Here is a 22,611-nt window from a genome sequence, read left to right as displayed (position 1 = left end):
CTCTCCCTTCCTCTCTCTCAAATCAGTAAAGACATATATATATATATTTTTACAAAAATGTATAGCCCTGGCTGGTGTGGCTCATCTGGTTGAATGTCATCCTATACACCAAAATTTCTCTGGTTGATTCCTGGTCAGGGCATATACCCAGGTTGCAGGTTCCATCCCTGGTCAGGGTGTACAGGAGGCAACCAATGGATGTTTCTCCCCTGTATTGATGTTTCTTCCTTGAATTGATGTTTCTCTCTCTCCTCCCCTCTCTCAAATCACTAAGTAACAAAACAAACACAACATATGATGAGTAAAAGTCTGTGGGTGGATAACAGTGAAAGGCTTTGTGGAAGAAGGAACTTCTTCCCACTTCTCCTCCGTTTTTGTTTTGTTTTTAAAATATATCTTTATTGATTTCAGAGAGAGGAAAGGAGAGGGAGGGGGAGAGAGAGACAGAAACGTCAATGATGAGAGAGTCATTGATCAAGCCCGCAACTCGGGCATGTGCCCTGACCGGGAATCGAACCCCGATCACCTGGATCCTAGGTCGACGCTCAACCTCTGAGCCACTCCGGGCCGGGCTTCACCTCCATTTTCAAAGCGCAACCTCAGATTGGAAAGTAGCTATAAGGAGTTTGTTCTGTTGTTTCTGCAAGCAGAGCAAGGTTTCTTTGAGTCCAGATGGAGAGAGATTTGAGAAAGGTCTTGTGGGTGGAGAGATGGTCACTTTTGTTTTTTGTGTGGATGACCAAGATGTGGGATGTAGAGGAGCAGAAGACCTCGGAATATGGAGGTGTCTGAGCCCCACCATGCTTGAGGAACTCTGGGACTCTGCAGGGTCTGGGAGAGTGGTATGTTTGGGCTCATACTGTATTCTTTTAGGTTTCATTAAGAGCACGGGGCATGAAGGTAATCAGGAGGTGTGGGGTCCTGTACATGCTTTTCTAGTACTTCCTCAGTGATCTCCGGAATAGACGTTAGTGACAGTGATTTTGTTGGAGATCTAGGCACTTTTTCTCTCAGAGACTTAGCAAGAGTGATCTAGACTAATTTTCCCCAGAGTTCTACCTTAAGAACTAGTAATAAAACATTTAAATGCAAGTAATAGCAGTTTAATTCACCTGTGTAGTAATCACAGTAGATATGCTAATTCATTAAGTGCTCCCACTTGGTGGGATGGGTCTGCTGTGTTGTGAGGATAGACTTCTCCATTCCAGCAGCTTCTCACACATGAGCCAGAGCCTGAGACCCAGCTCACTGCTGCGCTGTAGGGCCGACTGCTGAAGTGGAGCTCTAGGGAAAACCAGTCCGTGCTCATTGTGGGGACAGTGAGTGGCTGCAGCTTCTGGTAAGGGGAGACTCGATTAGGACATGTAGAATCTGGCAGTTACTCTAAATTCATCTTGTTACGTGGACAAGAGGTGTGGGTTCTCTTTCTAGGTAAATGTTTGCATCAGTCACCTGAAATGCTAATTTAAAATGTAGATGCACAGGCTAACACACCACTGGGTGAAATGGCCTCTTTTCCAGTGGGCCTAGGAATCCTCGTTTAGACAAGTTCCATTTTTCATGCGTGCTAATCTGTAGACTGCCACCTTGGTAGGTTGTGTTTGTACAGGCTCCTGTGTTCTTGGAGGCCGTGCCCACAGCACTCAACCTCACAGGTTGTGGACCTGCTCTGTGCTGGCCCTGAGTAATTTCTGAGGCCTGAGTTGTTCCTAGTCATGTCCGTAGAAGCAGTATATTGACTTACCACTTTTTTCTGGTCCTAGTAATGTGTGACACCATGGGCACCCCCGTGTCGAAGACTGACTGTGAGTAGACAACAGTTCAGGTTTGGTTTTCACTAGTCCCCACAAAGGCTTTGCGAGGTTTGGTCAGAAAAACTCAGAAAGGCCAACAGCTGGATGGAAAATGGACCAAGGCCATAGAGGAGCAAGCAGTTGGCAGGAAGCACCTGAACATGAGGGACACGGGACAGGCCCAGGTTAGCGACGGCTTCTGAGGGCTGGGAGTACTGGGCACAGTGGGAGTCACAGCCTCTGGGCCACAGCCAGGCACTTTTTTTCCTTTTCTCTTTTTGTTGTTAATCCTCACGGAAAGGGGATATTTTTCCATTGCTTTTCAGAGGGGGAGGGAGGGAAGCGGGGAGAGAGATAGACAGAGATGAAAACATCGATGTGAGAGGCACATCCATGTGACACATTGACTGGTTACCTCCCACTTGCTCCCCCACCAGGGCCGAGGATTGAGCCTGCAACTGAGGTATGTGCTCTTGGCTAGAATCAAACCCGGACCCATCAGTCCACGGGTCTACACTCATAACTGCTGAGCCAAACTGACTAGGGCCCATTGATTTTTAGAGAGAGTGGAAGGAAATGGGGGGGCTTCAGTGTGAGAGAGAGAGAGATTAATGTGAGAAAAACATATCCATTGATTGCCCTCCTGCCTCCTGCACGTGCTCTGACCGGGGCTGGAGATGAAACCTGCAACCTAGTAGCTATGTGCCCTTGACCAAGAATCAAACCTGTGACCCTTTGACTTGTGGGCTGATGCTCTACCACTGATCCACACAGGCCAGGCAATGTCTTTTAAAAAAATGATGTGTGTATTTTATAAAAAGATTTTTTTAAAATTGATTTTTAGAGAGAGGGAGAGGGAAACATCAATGTGAGAGCAGAACATCCTGCATGCCCCCTACTGGGGGTCAAGCCTGCAGCCCTGGCACATGGCCTCACCTGGAATCGAACCAGCAACCTTTGGTGCTCGGGCCGACTCCCAATCAACTGAGACGCACTGGCCAGTGTGATGTGTACGTTTTTAAATACGTTCTTACTGATTTTAGAGAGAAAGGGAGGGAGAGATAGAAACATTGGTGAGAGAAACATGGATCAGAGGCCTGCATGCCCCCTACTGGGGATCAAGTCTGCAACCCCCGAATGTACCCTGACCAGAAATTCAACCAGGGTCCTCTTGGTTCATTGGTTGATGCTCGACCACTGAGCTACACAGGCCGGTCCAATGTGTACATTTTTTATGCAGAAATTTCTGCAACTTGCTTGGAGTGATGAAGAGGGCAGCTTACACTGGATGCCCCATTCCTGGGCCGCGGATCTCCCTTTTCCCCAGGCAGAAGGAAGGAGGTGCCGGAACTGTAAGGGCTCAAGTGTTAGCCATGTGTGGACACGCCCGCTCACCATGCTCTCTGCCTACTTTAAAGGGGAAATTGTGGTCTGTAAGTAGTAGTATTTCCTGAAATTGCCCTGCCAATCCCTAAGCCATTTAAGGGCTTCTGCAGTGTATGAGTGTACCGAACTAGTACCTAATTTCCATCTTCCAATTCTCTTGTCTCTGCTCTCACATTTTTTTGGTTCGTGTGTGTACACAGTTTTTATTTTGATGACTTAATCTTGCATTCTTTTTTTCTATTTAGGTGGACTTGACATACAACTTTGTGTAGGTTGGATGTGTACAGTATGTTGGTTTGATACATTTATATATGACAACATGATTACTACAGGAGTTAAGCTAATACCTTTATTATGTTGCACAATTATATTTTTGTGTGTTTTTTATTTCATATGCTTTTTATTTGCCAAATTCAACTTTGCCTGCTCTACCAAAGGCTTAAAAAATAAGAGCAATATTACTTTAAATGGCTTCAGTTAAAGCTCATTATTTCACTGATGCCGTTTATTTCCATAGGCGGTAGGTGCATTCAGGCCATGTGTAGTATCCTTATGGTTGAACAGAAAACATAGAATGACTTTAAAAGCATGTTTCAGATAGTGAGCAAGGAATTGACTCACCAGGAGACTAGGTAGTGGTGGCTTCCATAGAGGTCCTGAGAGAGAATTAGTGACCAACAGAGTGAAAGGGTTATGAAGATAGCAGGAACAGGTCAATCAGAATATTCATTAACTTGCTAAAGAAGATTTTGGGACTGTATAAACCTTCATGCACCACTGTTAACGTCACTGAGTACAGCACACCCGTAAACGCACATTGATGTATAGATGGGCCTTTTTGAGCTTGTTCACCCACTGGAATATGAGGGGACTTTAGTAGCTCTTGGGCATTCTGTAGTCAAAAGCTTTCTTTTGTGTTACCCACTAATTCAGTAAGCTCCCTTATTCTTTGCCAGGGATTATGTTCCTGAGAATTAAAGATTGAATGGTGTGGGTCCTGACCTCAAGGAGCTTTTGATCTAAAAACATTTTAAAAACCACAGTGTCATGTGTAATGCATATGATTATTATAATGGAGGAATGTAGAACATGCCAACCACGTAAGGAAAGGTACATGCAGTTTGTCCTCAGGAGAGGTGAGGTAACTTACATTGGGATGTGGGTAAGAACGCACGTGGGAGGTGCACAGGTAGGCATTCCAGGTAGGGTGAGGGTTGAGGGTCAGAACATGGCCCAGTCTGGAGTCAGCAGGTGGCAGAATCTGCACACAGGAAGGCAGTGGGAGGGTGGAGTGTTGGTGCTCTTCCGGGGAGTCTGCTGGTGCCTGGAAGGCGCCACATGTGGTTTTGGGAGTACACTAAGGAAGTTTATTTCATTTTAATAGTCACATGTTGTTGCAGGACAAATAACTGATGTTTGTAATTTGTGACTTGTGGGCATTACAGTGTGCCCATTAACAAATCAATTTTCAGAAATGTGAAAGAAAGTAAAGGAGATAGGCATGTCGAGTAAGAATCAGACCAGAAATTGATAGCACCTACTAAACTAGGAAATTGTTGAAGGGTTTGAATAACAGACTTGCCTAATGTGTGTTGTTTGGCAGTGGTGTGGCTGACAGATGTGAGGGTCTAAACCAGGGTACAGGGGTAGTTGGTTAGGAATATGCCATTGGTTATGTAGGTTAGAGGAAGGGTTTATATTAGGCACCCCTAGGTTTCTCATTGGGTCAGCTGGGTGAGTGGGTGACGTGGCTGGAACACGGAGTATAGGAGATCCTGGGTGGGGTGTGTCCTCTGTGTCATGGGAGCTGTGTCGACATTTCAGACCATTGATGTTGGTAGCGATTTGATTTAGCTGGGTTACCCTCTCCCATGTTTGTTCCTGTTCACTACGTGTGGCCCTTGTTCTTTTCAAAAATACTGTTGTTGGCTTTAGAGAGGGATAGAGATTGGGGATTGAGCCCCCAACCCAGGCATTTGCTTAGACCAGGAATCAAACCAGTGACCTCTTGGTTCATGGGTAGATGCTTAACCACTGAGCCACACCAGCTCTTCTTATTTGTTGCTATTTTTGTCTTACACATTTTTTTCTGACTTTTTTTTTAAAATATTGATTTCAGAGAGAGGAAGGGAGAGAGAGATAGCAACATCAATGACCAGAGTCGTCATTGATTAGCTGGCTGCCTGCTGCATGCCCCCAACTGGGGATCGAGCCTGCATGTGCCCTGACCGGAAATCGAACCATGGTCTCCTGCATCCTAGATTGATGTTCAACCACTGAGCCGTGCCCAGCTGGGCTGACTTTTGGGTTTTAATTGAACATTTCATACAGTTTCGTTTTCTGTCCTTTCTTAGCATTTGTTACACAGGCAGACCTGGAGATATTGGGGGTTTAGTTCCAGACCACTGCAGTAAGGTGAGCATTGCCTTAAAGGGAGTCAGTCAACGTTTTGCTAGTGAGGGTCTTGCTTTTAGTTTGCAAAAAAAAAATCTGTGAAGCACAGTCAAGTGAACTAGCGATAAAATGGGCCTTTTAACCTTCCACCTGGTGGTCAGAGTTTGTGCTAATCCAGCTGTACAGTCTCGGAACACTAGCGTCCGGCAGGCGCCTCATGAAAACAGGAGTTCCTCGCTCCTCCCTCCCTGCCCATCACTGGTGGATTTTGTCAAATTTTAATTGTTTCTTTTGACCCTGGTTAGTCTGAAGCAATGAGAAATGAGTGACCCTGTGGCCACTCTACATGGTAGTGGTATCAGTACTTATGTCAGCGCTGAAGGTGTCCTAGGAGATGTCCAGGACTTTAGTGTCTAGACCCCAGGGTATTGTCATTTAATCTCTTTATAAAGCTTGTTTTAGAGTTTATATTACAGTTGTCTTACTGGCTCCTTTTTTTCAAATATATGTATTGATTTCAGAGAGAGGAAAGGAGAGGGAGAGAGAGAGATAGAAACATCAATGATGAGAGAGTCATTGATCGAGCCCGCAACCTGGGCATGTGCCCCAACTGGGAATCGAACCCCGATCACCTGGATCCTAGGTCGACGCTCAACCGCTGAGCCACACCGGCTGGGCACTGGCTCTTGTTAAAAAGTAAAAAGGTAGCCCTGCAGGTTGTGGCTGGTGTGCATGCTCTCACACACTCCTGGTCCTGGCTGTTCCATCGGTTTTGTTCCCATGTCCTTTTGACGTGGCCGTACTTGTTTGTTTTGACTTATTTTTACTTTTCATTTTGAAATCATTTTAGATTTAGAGAGGAGTTGTAAGGGCTTTCCTGTGTGCTTTTCACCCAGCTCTCTTCACTACACCAGCTTGTGAAAGGGTTAATGTTGCTACAGACCTGTTGACCCAGACTTCATTCACATCCCACCATGTGTCCATGCATGTCCCTTCTCTGCTCCAGGAGCCCAGGTGGCATTTAGTGTCTATTCTTAGTCACCTTCTGCAGCCGTTCCTTGTGTCTCTTGACCAGGCCTGTAATTTTTGCAGCTTCTTTCCTTTCTCACCTGACCCATGTTCTAGGCTGGTCTTGTATCTCTCCTGCCCCAGACGTAACATGAGCAGGACAGTTAATTTTATTCCATCTGCTTACTCCCCAGTCAAGGTGAGGGCATCGAGGTGTACAGACTGTCCCGTAGCACAGAGCACTGGAGTCCTGCGCTCACAGTGCAGTTGGAACTGACCGTGCCCTTCGCAGCTGGTTGTCCAGTGCTGTGGGTGATGCCATATGTGCATTGGTCAGCTCACCTCGGCTGAGAGAGGGGAGGATGTGCTTGAATCAGCAGGTACCTGCAGAGAGAGGGAGGGAGAGTGTGTGCGCTTGGGGGGCCTGGTGCCATTGAAGATGGAGAAAAGGGAAGGGGTCGGAGCTAGTTTGCTGGAGACCAGGCAACACTGGGTTAATTCACTTTGTATTGGGGGGGGTTGTGTAGTGATATTAGTGGTGGTGAAATTTCCAGTCTTGCAGCTTGGGAGCTCAAGGTAGAATTTAATAAGAGAAAGTCCAGGTGGGAGTGGGGAGGTTCAAGAGTCAGATTTGGTCATGTTCTATTTGGGATGTCTGTCAGATGTCCAGGTGGCTATGTCAAGCACCCATCTGTCTATTCATGTGACAGATCCAAGAGAGACTTAGGATTGGAACTTAAAATCGGGAAACCGTTGCTAAATAAATGCTATTTAAATAACGGGAGGGCTGGTTGAGGGAAGTGAGCTGGCATGGCAAGGAAGGTAAACCAGGAGACTGCCGTGACCAGAAAGAGCCCCATTGTGCTCAGGGTTTTGGAAAGTCACACAGTATGATCCCCCAGAATGTCTGTAGGATGCCAATGGGGGAGGCTAGCTCTTCCTTTTGACCTTAAATAAGAAGATGCTTCAGGTGTTGGGTGGGAGCTGGCCAGTGCTGGCCAAGGGAGTAGAGAAGGGTCAGCATTGGCAAAGGGGCGGGCAGCAGGGCATGATGTCAGGCTGTTCGTCAGACGTTGGGTCTGATGCAGTTCGCTCCAATTTTCTTCCTGGGGTGGTCTTCCTTTGGAAAGAAGACCCTTGGAGGGCTGCCGGTATGCTCACAGGAATCCCCGGGGATAGAGGACTCTTCCCAGGGGGATGGTAGGTGGTTGAGCAATCACACATGCACCTCCTGGCAGTCATGGCCTCCTGAGTTCCACCCATCTTCCCATGGCTGCACCAACTGCCTTGATCTGGCTGCCATACAACCATGATCGTTTTCACAAACACGGCACATTATTGTAAATACAAGACAAACTGTTGGGACTTCAGAGAAATGGGCATGGGCTTTGGATTGGTGGCAAAGATGCCTAAGCATGGTCTCTGACACACCAGATGATCTCTCACCACATGTGGCTCAGGCAGTGGTCCGGCTGTTAGCAAGTGGGAGCTTTATGCAGAGACCTCTCCCTTTTGTTGTAACAGTGGGCTGGCACCATCCCCTTGGTCACTGTGGAGATGGCTCGCAGACCCATGTGGCAACAAGCAGCCCCAAGTGGAAGTAGCCATATGTAGTTCTTAGCCCTTTGAGCCTAGCTGAAGGGATGCTGGTTTTCTGCTTTCAGGCTGCCGTTGCAGTATTGTGGCCAGTGGCTGTGTTTTTAGTTTCTGAAGGTTTCAGATTGTTGTGCCTCTGTGGTCACGAGAACCAGCTACCTACCTCTTCTGTGGTAGTAATCTCCAGGCTGAACTTCACCCGCTGGCCACTGCACTTTGAGTGATGTAACTACCAGTGAGAAACTTTTATAATTGTTTGCTTACTCCCATATCTTCTAACTGATTGCATTTAAAACAGTTTCCCTAATGTTCTACGTTGAACATATTTGAACATGGGGAAAAATTACTGTGAACAACCCAGTATGGACCCAGGCATACTCTCCCCTGATTGCTGTGCCGCTTTTGGTGTCTTTCTCATAGCTCATTGGGCTTCAATGTCAAGTTGGAGGAATTAATAGAAAATAGTTATATTGTTTTTCCCCCCTAATTTGTAATTTAAAACACATTCTTGGACTATACTTGAGAAATACATTTTTTTATTTATTTTTTATAATATTTAAAAAACATGGCCTTTAAAAAAATTTATTATTTGATCCTCGCCCGAGGATGCTTTTCCATTGCTTTTCAGAGGGAGTGGAGGGGAGTGATGGGGAGAGAGACATCAGTGTGAGGGAGACACATTGATTGACTGAGTCCTGGACTTGCCCTGGCGGGGGCTGAGGTTCAAGCCTGCAACCAGGTACATGCCCTTGACTGAAATCAAACCCGGGCCCTCCAGTACAAGGGCCGATGCTCTAACCACCGAGCCAAACCAGCTAGGGCTCAGATAGGTCTATTCCAGAGAGAGGGCGGGAGAGAGACAGAAACATCCTTCCAACTGGGGATTGAGCCCGCCACCTGGGCATGTGCCCTGACCAGGAATCGAACCATGATCTCCTGGATCCTATGTCGATGCTCAACCGGTAAGCCACGATGGCCAGGCCATATTTTGGTATTCTAAATGGAAAATTTGTAGTCTGTTACTGAGTTTCTTAACCTTCTAACATTTGGAACTTTCATGTGTACTTTAGGGTATACATTCTTTTCTGAATTTCACTTTAGACAGTTGATCACACTGATAGCCCGTAGTCAGAGAAGGCCTCCTTTCCCCTCCCGGGATGTGACGAGGGCGATGTGTGTGGTTCCATGCCAAGTTCCTCTGGGCAGGACATTGTTCTTCCTGGTGGCCCCAGTGGCTGGCCCAGGGATGCACTGAAGGGTCAAGGTAAGCTTCTGAGTGTGCTGAGGTGGGAAAGCAGGAGGCTCACCAGGGTCCTGTCAGCGGTTGCTCATGTGGGCACCATGTCTCTGCCAGAATCACCTGTTTTATTTCATTTAGGTCAGTGGTTTTCAGCTGGTGGGTTTCAAGAATGTTTAGAACGTGTAACACCTGACTGTTGAGTCAGGGCACTGACCTCTTCCCTTAGATTGTCAAATAAACAGCAGCCAACAACACTAGGCTTCCAGTGTGAATGAATCAAAATCACACCTGTTTTTTTGGGGGTGGGGGGTGTTAGATTGGCAAAAAACAACATTTTGTGTGTGTGCTGCAGAATTTTAGTAGTTCATGTGCCACGAGATAAAAAAGGTTGGAAATTGCTGGTTTAAGTTATGGTTTTCAGGGCTTTTTTCCCCTGTATCAAAAGGGTCTTATTAGGGTACAAGGCTTGTAATCAGTTCCCAGAAAAGGCCACAGCTGGACAGGCTACTAGCTAGAGCTGAGGGGATGGCCCCTCCACTCCCTTCTGCGCCACTCCCACTCCATGACAACTCAGCCTTGCCCTGTTGTCACTGACCCTAGATTTCTAATTGCAGGACTCGTTCCAACAGCCTGTAAAACATGGTGGATTACTATGAAGTTCTAGGCGTGCAGAGACATGCCTCCGCCGAGGATATTAAAAAGGCGTAAGTAATTGTATTTCTGTAATGAGTATTGGGTTGGACACGGGTAATTGGGTAGTATAACTTTGTATTGCCTGTAAAACTGGCATTCAGTGTAGAGCAGCAGTCTCTGTTTGCATGCCCAGTTTAATTCTAACCTAACAAATTAGTTTTTGTATTCTCAGACTTCCCGGTGTGGTGGTGGGGTGGGGAATAAGGTCACATGGTTTCCTCTCTCCCTTGCCTTGGGGCAGTGGATTCTCTTTCTGCTGGAAGAATGAGATAATCTCAGAGAGCCCTGACATTGGACTTTGAAATGGAGTGGACTGAGCTGCCACAGCCTCCTGTGTGGACACCTAAAGTCCCCATTACTGACTCCCCGGCCTGTACCTCTGACCAGGGCATGGTCCAGGTGACCTGGATCTAGTTTGATTCATTAGATGTTTTTTTGTATATATGTATTTATTTATGTGTTTTTATTTCAGAGAGAGGAAGAGAGAGAAGCATCAGTGATGAGAGAGTCATTGATCCACTGCCTCCTGCATTCCCCCTACTGGGGATGGAGCGTGTAACCTGGGCATGTGCCCTGACTGAGAATGGAACTATGACCTCCTGGTTCATAGGTTGACGCTCTACCACAGCCACTTTGGCCTCATTAGATGTTTTTTCAAAACATCTACTGGGTGGGGGTAGGCAAGCTTGTCCGGGTGCTGGTGTGTTTTCTTGACCTCACACATTTGGCACAGCTCTTCTCTCCAGTCCTCCATGTGGTCTGCCATTTCTTGAGGAGGGTTGGAAGCCCTTTAGGGGTTGAGATCTGCTACTCCATGGTCAGGTCCTGGAGATGTGAGAATAAAGGACTGTTTACCATCACATATCTCAGCTTTAATCAGATTTTAGTAAGTTAAGATGAGGATTTTGGTTAAAATGATGAAATTAAGTTGAACCACAGCAACCTCATGTTAATAACTTCCCCAGTGTTAAGAGGATTGCAAGGCTCTTGTTTTCGTCTTAGATTTTGAGGGGCAAGCCCCTCTCCATTTAATGTCTTAGTAGTAAGTATATTCTGCTTATGTTTAGCTAATTAGAAGAGTTTTTCTGGTCTGGAAGGGTGTGGCTCAGCAGTTGAGTATTGACCTAGGGTCCAAGAGATATCAGTTCGATTCCCGGTCAGGGCACATGCCCGGGTTGTGGGCTCAATCCCCAGCAGGGGGCATGCAGGAGGCAGCTCATCAGTGACTCTCACATCATTGATGTTTCTTTCTCTCTCCCTCTCTCTCTCTGTCTGAAGTCAATAAAGACATTTTTTTTTTTAAAAGGAGAGAGGATTTTCCTGATTTCAAACAGCACTTGATTTTTATCTTAACTGGTATTTTGGAAATGAGTGACCTTGGTCATAGACTGTTGCATTCAGAGTGGGGCGGCTCTGAGAAAGACTTGGAACACCTGACTGTTGAGGCCCAGACTGCCCCGCCTTTGCCACACTGATGGTGAAGCCGTGGCTGCTGAGGAGAGGCAGACGTGAGGGCAGGACAGTTGTGTGGGGCCTCTTCCTGCTCAGTGACCAGGGCCGCCCTCCGCCCACGCGCTTTCCTGCCTCAACACCCAAGCTCATGCTGTGCACACTTCTTTCTCAAACATTTAACACTTTTTTAGGGTTTGTATTATGATCTCTGGATTTTAGAATTTCTTTATTTTGTTCTGGGGGAAAAGGAGATTTTATAACTGAAACCATTAATGTCACCAGTTTGCAATTCTGAGGCCATTTTCTTGCCTCATTCCATTTGAGAGCCCTTTGGGTTTTTAGTTTTTGTGTTGTTTTTTTTTAATATATCTTTATTGATTTCAGAGAGAGGAAAGGAGAGGGAGAGAGGGATAAAAACATCAATGATGAGTCATTGATCAGCTGCCTCCTACATGCCCCCGACTGGGGATCGAACCCGCAACCCGGGCATGTGCCCTGACCGGGAATCGAACCGCGATTTCCTGGATGCTGGGCCAACCCTCAACTGCTGAGTCATGCCCGGCCGGGCCCCTTTGGGTTTTTGTACTTTTAGATCAATACCCTTTTACTCTTATTAAGGTACCGGAAACTGGCGTTGAAGTGGCATCCAGATAAAAATCCTGAGAATAAAGAAGAAGCTGAAAGGAAATTCAAGCAGGTAGCCGAGGCATATGAGGTGCTCTCAGATGGTGAGTGACGCAGGGCAGCATCTTGCTAGGCAGTAGTATGGCTGCCCGAGAAGAAAGCCTCTGACTTTCCTCGGGAGGTTTGACTCTTGTGTTCCCAGCCATGAGTGCTGGGAGCACCCTGGTTCCTAGGCTTCCAGTGACTTCTAGGTGCTGGCAGCAGGACTGATATCCTGGTCTGAGGGCTGACAGGGCAGATGAAATCAGACATCTGTGTGAGTCACTGCATAGTGCATCCTTTGTTGTGTAAGGACTGCTCCTGTCCTATGCCCTGCTTAAACTTCTGTGCTCATATATGATTTTCACCACTTGAGAGATCTTCCTTAGTTTAAGCACCTAAGGAATTGAGTACACAGCTGAGATGGAGACTTCGGGTGTGTTTTTCCCACCCCTGGTCTCGTGCATAGGTATTGAGTGCTAATGAAAGTCAGATCCATTAGCCTAGTTGCATGAGCTATGCAGAAGCTTATCCAGCCGAAGTTCTTGGTGGAGGGGAGACTCGTGCCAGGTCCTGGGGTAGGGAGGACAGTGTGCAGCTCTGTAAGGAAGTTGTAAAACCACTGGGTCCTCCTTGCCAGGAAGCAGTGCTAGATGACCCGGCGTGAGTCAAGGTGTAGGCATTTGAAAGGGTAGAGGCTGATTCACTGACCACGGGGTGTTCGCCTGCTCTGGGTGCCTGCATAGCTCAGGGCACTGTTGAAAGACATTTCGGATTTTGTTATGAACTCCATTTGACCACCACCCATGTCAGTAGTTACACATGAGCATCCTTGTGTCCATTAACATCTCCCTCCTTTATTTTAAAGGAAGGACCAGGCATCTTTCACAAGTAATTTCTGTTATTTACCAAAGTACAAGAGCACTGATGCCTGTCATCTTAATAATGCCGCATCAGGTCTTACACTGGTGGTCGCGCTTTTAGGCTGGACTGATGTGAACACACCGGGCCTCGGTGTCTTGTTTGTGTGCTGACTTCGCCCTCCTGGAGTCATGGGATTCATAGACCAGGAACTCTAGAAAAAGTGAGGACTGAGCCCAAACTCGCAATTACCAGGAAGAGAACTTTAAACTCCCATAGGAACACGGCTGCCTTCTCTTTGATAGCTTAGTCTTTATAGTCCCTACATGGCTGTGATCCCCAGCCGGGCTGCCGGAATCACCTTCAACGGAACAGTTACTGTTCTTACCAGGACTCTGGTTCCCAAACCTGGTGGGGAGCGGTTTGCTCCTGTGCCCGATTTCCCTACAACCCTATGATTTTGTAGAATGTGAGATGTGGGCAACACATGTTGTATCAGAAGAACCTACCTGTGGAAATAAGGGCTATATTGTCATTGTTTCCATTCCGGAAGGTAAAGAGGACAGCGCAACAGATCACAAAGGCTTGGCTGTGCCGGGCTGTCGCCAGGGGCACTGAGCCTGCAGGCCGGGGCTGGCGTTTTTCTGGCTTTCAGTACGTGTACTTCGTACCCTCACTTCTAGGAATAATTTTGTGATTTAATGTAGCATGTGTAGCATGTGTGGGCGGTGGAGTGAAATATTTAATGTTTATAATCATGTTTTAAACGTCATAATACTTAAATATTTTCCTGAGTATTTTGTGGAGAGATGTGCTTAGATTTTCCCGGCACCCCTTTGATTTGAAGTGAGCCAGGCCCACTTCTTACCAGTGATTGTGAACACGGAGAACTGTGCTGGCCTTTCACTTGCACCTAGGGTTCCTTTATCTACTGGACTTGGACGCCGGGAGGGGAGCTCGGTCTTTAGTGACTTTTCTTTTTAAATTTACAGCTAAAAAACGGGACATCTATGACAGATACGGCAAAGAAGGATTAAATGGTGGAGGTGTAGGTGTAGGTACGTAAATGCTTATTTTTCTTTTTGTCATCAAAAGGTCTTGAAAGAGGGGGATGAATTTGATAGTTCTCTTGGACAGAGTCCTGCTCGAGTAGGTACAGGTGCAGCCTAGACCCTGAGCTGAGTGGGGAGTGGAAGGATGATTGACGGCGCTTACAGAGCCTACTGGGAGTCTTGTTAGACTAGATATAAAGTAATACTATCTTGTGAGCAAGTTCGTATACCTGACGTTATGTCAAAATATCCTTAGGGTTTAGAGAGAGATTCTACTGAGAAACGGCTCACCTCCTCGGGTGGTAAGGCCTAGACAGGTATACCTTTTTTATTCTCACTGAGAGAGAAGTGGTGCCTCTTGTACATGACGCAGCTGGGGATGGAAATCCCAACCTGGGCACCCTGACCAGGAATTGATTCTGCCATCCTTTTGGTGAATGGAGGGATCCTCCAACCGAGCCGCTGGACCAGGGCTAGACAGGTGTGCTCTTGGATGAGAAGTTCCTGTAACGGTCTGTGGTCCAGCCAGCTCCACAGAGTGCATTTGGAAATCAGTGCTCCAAACCAACCCTAGACAGGTTGTGAGGGGCTGTGGACACACTTGGTTTACATGAAGTTTCCTAACAAAAACAAGCACGGGTGAGGCTGTGTGCTGAGGACACACTGATGGTGAGGAAGCAGCGTCCCCTTTTTGCTGTGACGTTCTGGAACCCCAAAGTCCAAGCACGTGTCAGCTCAAGGCACAAGTGCTTCCAGTCAGGAAGGGGCTTAGGTTTTGAATGTTAGATGGAAGGGAAAGGGAAAGAGAGAAACCTCAATGATCAGAGTGAGTCATGGATCGGCTGCCTACTGCGGATCAAGCCCACAACCTGGGCATGTGCCCACCGTGACCTGGATCATAGGTTGATGCTCAACCGCTGAGCCACACCAACTGGGCTGAAATGTTTTTTTTTAAGGTCTTGATTTATATAATGTTCTGTAGACAAATGATTGCCCTGGAGCACAAGGATTGATAAACTGAAGTGTGCTGTGCTTTTGCAGGTGGAAGTCCTTTTGATCACCAGTTCGAGTTTGGCTTCACGTTCCGGAGCCCAGACGAGGTGTTCAGGGAGTTCTTTGGTGGAAGGGACCCGTTTTCATTTGACTTCTTTGGTAAGTTCATCGTCTGGGCTGCCGCCTGCGTGGTGCCTGTGCCTCCCAGGAGGCTGGTAGCTCGTCCTCTGTGTAATCACTGTGCAGTGTGTCATTTAACTTTGTGTTTAAGCAGCACAGGAGTTGTACAAGTCTTTCGTTTTCTCTTTTGAAGATGTTTCTGAATCCATGCTTCTCACGTAAAAATAATGAGGGTTTTCACGTATTCTTTCACTGTGTATGGTCCTAATTAACTTCTGTTTGCCACCTAGACAGTGGTCTGAGCGTGGTTGCCTGGGCTCGGAAATGCTCTTTCCTGTTTGTAGGAACTGAACTCTGAGTTCGCGAGTAGGTTCTGATGAATACCTGAAGTGTCACAGTGCACAGTGTGGAAGATGGTGGTTCTCCGCCTGCCTGCCTGCCTTTTCAGTGGTGTGTGGTGTGGTGTGGTGGTGTCATGGTGACTCAGGATTCAAAAGAGCCAGCTCTAGTCAGGGCCTTACAGCGTCCTTGATCCAGAGGACAGTTTTTCTAGAGAAGGCTGTAGTGTTGCCACTACTTCACAGCCGCGGGGTAGCTCGTCCCGCCACCTCTCTGTGTCCACGAGTGTCTCAGACACCGGCAGTGTTGGGGGTGCTTGTTAGCCAGCCATGTCTGGAGCGTCTGTGCCGGGCAACCGTGAGGCCAGGATATGTGCCGCCAATGTCATTTTCGTCTTTTGGCTCATTGAGGGGGAAACACATCCCGTGTGAACCCCATCTTTCCTGGAGCCTGGTTGATGGGACGGAACAGTACCTGCAGGCCCCCAGGAGGGACAAACGAAGAGCAGCTCTGTCTGCAGACCACACGGGGACCAGTAGACCCCTGACCTCATGGCTGGAAGAGGAGCAACTTGCTGCTGTGGCCGGTAGGTGCTGGGCCTTCCTTCTGCTCACTGCCGAGGGGGATTCAGAGACTTCCCTTGCTGTGTGTGGCCTGGCTATAAGAAGGTAGCTTATGTTAGTGTTTGTTTATTAGCCTTTTAATTCACAAATAGGACCGTGAAAGCTAAGCAGAGGAAGTTGGGGGGGAGGACGGGACGGGACGGGACGTGATGGGACGGGATGGGACTGTGTGGTCCTTCTGAAGACTTGCTCTGGTTACTGCTGCCTTAAATATAAAATGTGTGGAACTACTCCCTATAAGTGGATGTAGCTATCTGTCCCATCTGAAAGTTTCCTGTGTTTCAGTACAGCCCTTAGCAAACTCCAGGTATGTTGTTTTGGGGAACAGGGCAGTATTGGTGACATTCTGTGCTAGGGCTGGGCCTGACCGTTGGCCACCTTGGGCTTGGGGTCTCGGGTACACCTGGTGGAGGCAGCAGAGAAGGAAGCATCCTGGGACTACTTGAACATGTATGTCTCATGATATTTTAAAGGAAAGAGTGGAAGGGAGGAGTCCCATAGTGCTTGTGGCTAGATTGTGTTGTTGGGGAAAATCTGATAGACAGTCCAAGCTTCCTTGTTGAGGTGCTTTTCCCTGAGCAGCTCTCTCTAGAGCTTCCAGTTACATGCGAATGATAAGGAACATGTCCTTTTAACCACCCCAAGCTGTTCCACCCTAAACTGTTCAAGCCTTCTGACCATCACGTCTCCTAAACGGAGATTTGTATATGTAAAGAAATCCTTATGTGCCTGTGTGTCTCACATAGACAATTTATTGACTGTGGCCACATGGCGCACTTCGTTGGCACTTTCTCCTGTGGGCCTCAGCCCAGTTTTGGAGGTGGCTGGTCCCACTGTGAGTCTGGACTCCTAGGCTGTGTGTCAAGGGCGATGCTCTTACGTTAGCAGCAGGACTGCTGTGTCCCCACGCATGGTGGGGCAGTGACACCTCTTCAATCCGTTCTTGTAGGTGTCCTAGGGGACTTCCACTTTCAGGCTCTCAGGATTTACACACAGGAGGAGGAGCTGCTCCACGATTACTTCATGTACGGAGTGACACTGCAGCCTCCTGGCGGTATGTGGGACTGGCAGGGAGTCTGCGGACGGTGATCAGCATCTGACTCCCATGGGCTCAGCCCTGTAGTAATGCCCATTTATAGCAGCACATTGTCTTTTAGTCTCAATTTTCCATATGACTGTTTCTCTTGCCTATTCTGGCTTCCAAAAAAGTAGTTAAATATCTGTTACAAGACACTCTGAGGTGAAGTTACTATTTATTAGAATATTAAGTCTCAGGTGGGACCTAGATTCCCCAGATAGAATGGAGGGATGAAGGGTGCTGGACAGACAGCAGTTCTGTGCCTGAGGACCAAGCTGCGAGAATGGTCACATGACAGGGAGAGGACTTTGGCCTGGGTTCTGCTGGTCTGATGTTAAGCCCTTCTGGATGGTAGATGCTCTCCCAGGAGAGCAGCGGAGGCTGACTCAAACCAGCAAGGACACACGGTACAAGCTGAATGCTGAGGCTGCTGACTGGCAGTTCTTCCCAGATAAGTACGGCACAAGCACCAGCCCTGCCAGAACGTTAATTGGCACAATGAGCAGGGTTTGCATAGTTTGAAAGAGGACCCCTTTCATTTGTGTATCATTACAGGGCACTCAGTAAAATGATGCTCTCACAGAAAAGTCCTGGCAGGACGTGCTGTTTGGGAGAACTGTCTGGGTGTAGACTGACATTTTATCTACTTGCATTCTCATGTTGGAAAGCCAAGGCCAGACTCGAAAACCCAAAACTGTTCCCAGAGAGCCTGTTAATGTTAGCGCATTTTCCCTTCATAGTGGCATCTGTGTTTGTAAGCCCTGGTAAATTAAAAAACTAATGGAGAAATAATATGGCCTGTAGACCCGGGAAAGCAGCCTTTGGAGGAAGCTAATTGTGTTGCTGAGCCTGGTGCCCGTGTGGTGTAGTGAGCGTCACTTTGCTCTCCAGGGTTCGAGGAGGTGGACAGTGAGGAGCTGGAGCCCCGGGAGGAGCTGGAGCAGCCTGGCAGGGACCAGCCAGCGGAGGATGCCCCGAGCGAGGGGAACAGCGACACACTGGAAGTGATCTCCAGTGAGGAGCTCGAGGGCTTCAGTGAAGACGAGCTGAGCGAGGGCTGTAGCCTGGGCCAGGCTGAGCTGCCCAGTGAGGAGCTGGAGTTCATGTCCAGCGAGGAGGACGAGGCCAGCCCAGGGGATGTGGAGGAGCTCAGCGAGGACTGTGAGGAGCTGCTGAGCGAGGACAGTGGTCCAGAGCTGGAGGTGCTGCTGGCGCACCGGGGATGGGACAGCCGGCTTACACAGGGCCGGCCGTGGAGAGTGTATCTAGAATAAAGAGTTTCTGCTACTGCTGCCCTTGCTCAGACATGGCGCTGGTGTGGCGACAGCTGAAGACGTCGGGCGCTGGTGGGGGGCTGGGAACAGCTGTTGTACAGGAGTCTTTTCCTGTGCTGGGGTCCCAGGGCCAGGATTACAGTGCTGGTGGTGGGGAGCCCGAGGTCAGGGCCTGAAGGTGTTGGGTGTAAGGGAGAGTCCCCTCCAGGCCTCTCCAGCTTCTGCTGGCCTCAGGGCCCCTCTGTGTGTAGATGTCTGCGAACCATGGCCCTTCTGTGCGGGCTGCCTCTGTCCAGATCGCCAGGGGTGGTGGGTTAGGCCCCATGCTATGACCTCTTTCCAAGTGAGTGACCTCGCTGGTCCTGGGGTTGGCCTGAGGCGCATATTTGGGCCACAGTCCATCCTAGAATGTTGTCTTCCTGACCAAGTTGTTCGTTTAGCTCAGAAACTGCGGATTGAAAAGGAATCAGGGGAATGTTTAAGTTAGACCGGAGAGGAATCAGGAGCCCAGACAATGCCAGGTGGGCACGGTGCGGGGAGGAAGCCCAGGAGTGACCTGTGCCTGCGTGGCCCTGTCTGCAACAAGGCACCTGCATGCGCTGTACACGGGATGTGGAGGACACAGTGGGAGACACACAGGCCAAGTAGAAGTGTTAGTCATTTCCTGCGAAGCCACGGTCGTGAGTGTGGGGAGCAGTGGGGGGAACAGATGCCCCTCTGCAGCCTCACCTGTTTCTCTCACTGGTGGTGGGGTCATTGCTCTGGTGAGATGTTATCTCAGAACAGAAACATGGCTGCGCACGTGAGACCATGGAACTTTTCTTGAAGATAGTTACTTTTCACTTGTGATCACCCTGGGGAATGAAGTGGATGCTGTGCTTGTGATGCTTAGCTGCTCTTCAGTTGTAGCCAGTGTGTACTTTGTGTTTTCTAGATGTTTGTTCCCCTGACACCACCCTCCTTCCAAAATAGGGAGATGGATGGTTTTTGGGAAGGTTGTTCATCCTGAGAATGGGCTGGTTCCTGGACCATGGGACTAGCAGTGATGGCCACCCTACAGCGCAGCCGGTGTGTCTGAGTCTCAGGGCAGCCCAGCCCTCTGCCCTCAGCTATTGTTTCTCCCCACTGGGGAGCCAGCACTTGCCTAGGGCTGGTCCTCATTCTTTTCTGTAGTTTGCATTTGACTCCTGGGTCGGAATTTTCCTGAATCCCTTGTAGGCTGGGCTCATGTCTTGGAATTTTGGTCCCCGTGGTTGAGGGAGCTACTTCTGGAAGGTGGTGCAGGTGTCCTGTGGCTGCAGGTACAGAGTGAAGGCAGATCTGAGGCAGGAGGAGGGGAATCCTGTAATTTGGAGAGGAGGGGACAGAAAGGGCCACCCACAAGGTGAGACACGGTTTTCCTTGTGGGTTCCTTCTGTGAGGAGGTCGTTTCTGCGGGAGTCAAGTTCATGGAGCTTAAAATGGGACTATTGGGGTCCAGTGCCTGTATCTTGGTTCTTTGGATAGATTTTTGTAACTCTTAGAAAATACAGTGCTGCAGCCAGACCTGGGATGTAACTAGAAGTTATATTCTGTAACAGGCATTGTCGTGAGTCGAAAGTGCGACGTTCACTTGTTTGGCGGATATTTAGCCTGCTGTTGAATGCCAGGCACCCCCTAGCTCATTCTCCTGGGAGCTCCAATTTAATGGCTGCGTTCTGAATTTGCTGCCATTTCTGTTTATTTCACATTCCTTCCAAATAGATTTTCTCCTTCTGAATATGTAAGAAATGACATTTTTAAAATTGGAGTTGTAGTGCAGTGTTGTAATTCTAGCTTGTTGTAATGGGATGCATGGGGAGAATCGAACCACAATCTCCTGGATAATAGGCAGGTGTGTAACCACTGAGCCATGCCAGCCGGGCTCCTAGCTGACTTTTAAGTTGATAACTTTTTATGGCCTGTGAATGATGTTATAAATATCCAAATGGCCCTTGGCAGAAAAGGTTCCCTACCTCTGGGTTAGATGCTTTTATATTTCTGTCTCTGTGCCAGTTTTCTGTGTGCTCAGCGTGAGGCCTGACACCATGCCTGCAGGCCTGTGTCGAGGGGCAGGTGGTGCTTACATTTGTTGTGGGGTGAAAGTACTACATGTGCGTTGTTCCTTTGCATTGCTCTCAGATACTGAATCTTGGTAAAACTTAGGAAAACGGATGTATGGGTTGAAATGTCTGTCGCTCATAACTTTTTTAAAGGCTGTTCTGCGTTGGAGTGTGCGTGTAAACACTGGTGTTCTGTGCTCAGTTTTTTTCACACCTTTCAGCTCAGTGTATTTTTTCGTCGGAAGTTTGACTTAGGCAGTCGATTAACTTAGTAGTCCTCTCCCCTTATCTGTTGGGGATTTGTTCCAAACCCCAGTGCACTCCTGAAGCCACAGACAGCACCAACCCTGTATGGACCGTATATACATACACATCCTATCTATTCGAAAGGTTTCATATGAAAATTAGGCACAGTAAGAGATGAACTATAATAAGAGAACAATGGTAACAATATAGTGTACTAAAAGTATTGTGAATGGTCTCTATCAGTGTCCATTGTGTTGTACGTACAGCGTGGACATGCTGGACAAAGGGGTGATCTGCGTCCCAGGCAGGATGGAGCGAGATTTCATTGTGTAACTTTGAACAGCTTGTGATTGAAAACTTATGAATTGTTTATTTCTGGAATTTTCCATTTAAATTTTCAGAGAGCAGAACCTCAGATAAAGGGAGGAATTACTGTGCTTGGCTAATATCATGGATCCTAGAATAATATCATTACTAAGAAAACTTGTAAAATGATCAAAAGTACATTTTTACTTTCTAGACTCTGCATCAGGGCTCTCCAGAGAGAATGGCAGGGTCTGTATCTCTGCCTCCATTTCTGTTTCTGTGTCTGAAGACATTTAGTGTCATCAGTTGACTCCTGTGATTGGCTACAAGTCAAGGACCTAATGAGCTGAGGCCCCAGCTCAGTCCAGAGGCCACCAGGCTGGACAAGCCGGGGTTGCAGTTCAGAAGCCTGGAGGTAGGAGACACTCTCCTTGGGGGAGGGCCAGTCTACTGACCTAAACGTTAAATTTCATCCTAAAACCCTTCAACTTGACACATACAATTACCACTATAAGTCTACCCCTTGTCAGATTGGCACCCATGCTCACCGTTTCCTTAAACTGTACTTAGCTTTGTGTCAAGACCCTGGCACGGAGGTGTGGCCTTGACTTCCTCTTCTAGGTTCCCCGTAGGTGGCAGCTGTGATGTCAGGTCTCAATCGTGCCTTACACAATATGGGGGATAGGCAGGGAAACAGATGTTTGGTAGTGTTTGTACAAACCACATTCCTGACACATTGAGGAGGGATGCTCATGGTGATTAGTTCCTTGATTCTGTGATGGTCTCAGCTGGTGTGAGATCTGCCTCCTCCAACGTCCATCCCCTCACCCTCGGGGTGGCGGCTTGGTGGGTGGGGTGCCCTGTACCCAGTGGGGGAGAAAAAGGACTTGGCAGCACATTTGGTTATTTCCAAGTGTCTTACTCAGATTTATTTTTGAAATATCAGTATATAATAATTACCATTTTAACACTAAAAATAACATGCGCACTCAGTGTGATAACTTGGAACATAGAGTGAGTAGGGAGGAGGGAGGAATCGGCCTTGGTCCTGCTCCCGGCTGTGAAAGGCTCTGCTAGCGTTTTTCAGAGATGCTGGTTGGGTCGTGTGCACTCAAGTTCTCTCCTGCTTTTTCTAAAGCTTAAACGCTATGCCCATGTAAAAATGTGCATCTAACACACTACACTTCTGTATCTCCTCCTCTGTTGGAAAATTATTTCACTATAAATGCTGCTTTGAATTCTTAATGTGGTGAGTTATCTCCAAGTTTGAGATGAGTTGTGTTCCATTGAAGTAGAATTCCTGGGTTGAGGGTTTTTCAAAAGTATTACTTAGTTTTGGGGTTGAAGATTTTAAAAGCTCATAAGACATACTCCCAGGCTGCTTTTTAAAATGGCAGAAACCGGTAGGAACCA

At 47.9% G+C, this 22,611-nt stretch overlaps 1 protein-coding gene across 3 annotated transcripts in view; it reads left to right on the top strand.

The window, feature by feature from the left end:
* The window catches only part of DNAJB6 (DnaJ heat shock protein family (Hsp40) member B6), a 51,386-nt gene that overhangs the window by 4,537 nt on the left and 24,238 nt on the right, over positions 1-22,611 (top strand). For all 3 annotated transcript variants that reach the window (XM_081147978.1, XM_081147979.1, XM_081147980.1), the window contains exons 2-5: positions 10,032-10,121; positions 12,181-12,290; positions 14,079-14,144; positions 15,180-15,290. In XM_081147978.1, the coding sequence (XP_081004104.1) occupies positions 10,057-10,121; positions 12,181-12,290; positions 14,079-14,144; positions 15,180-15,290 (352 nt within the window). In that variant the 5' untranslated portion in view covers positions 10,032-10,056. The remainder of the gene's footprint in view (positions 1-10,031; positions 10,122-12,180; positions 12,291-14,078; positions 14,145-15,179; positions 15,291-22,611) is intronic.

This window comes from Miniopterus schreibersii (genome assembly GCF_964146895.1).
Source record: "Miniopterus schreibersii genome assembly, chromosome: 9".
Lineage (NCBI taxonomy): Eukaryota > Metazoa > Chordata > Mammalia > Chiroptera > Miniopteridae > Miniopterus > Miniopterus schreibersii.
Note: the sequence above shows the minus strand (reverse complement) of the source record. Positions and strands in the feature narration are given on the sequence as shown.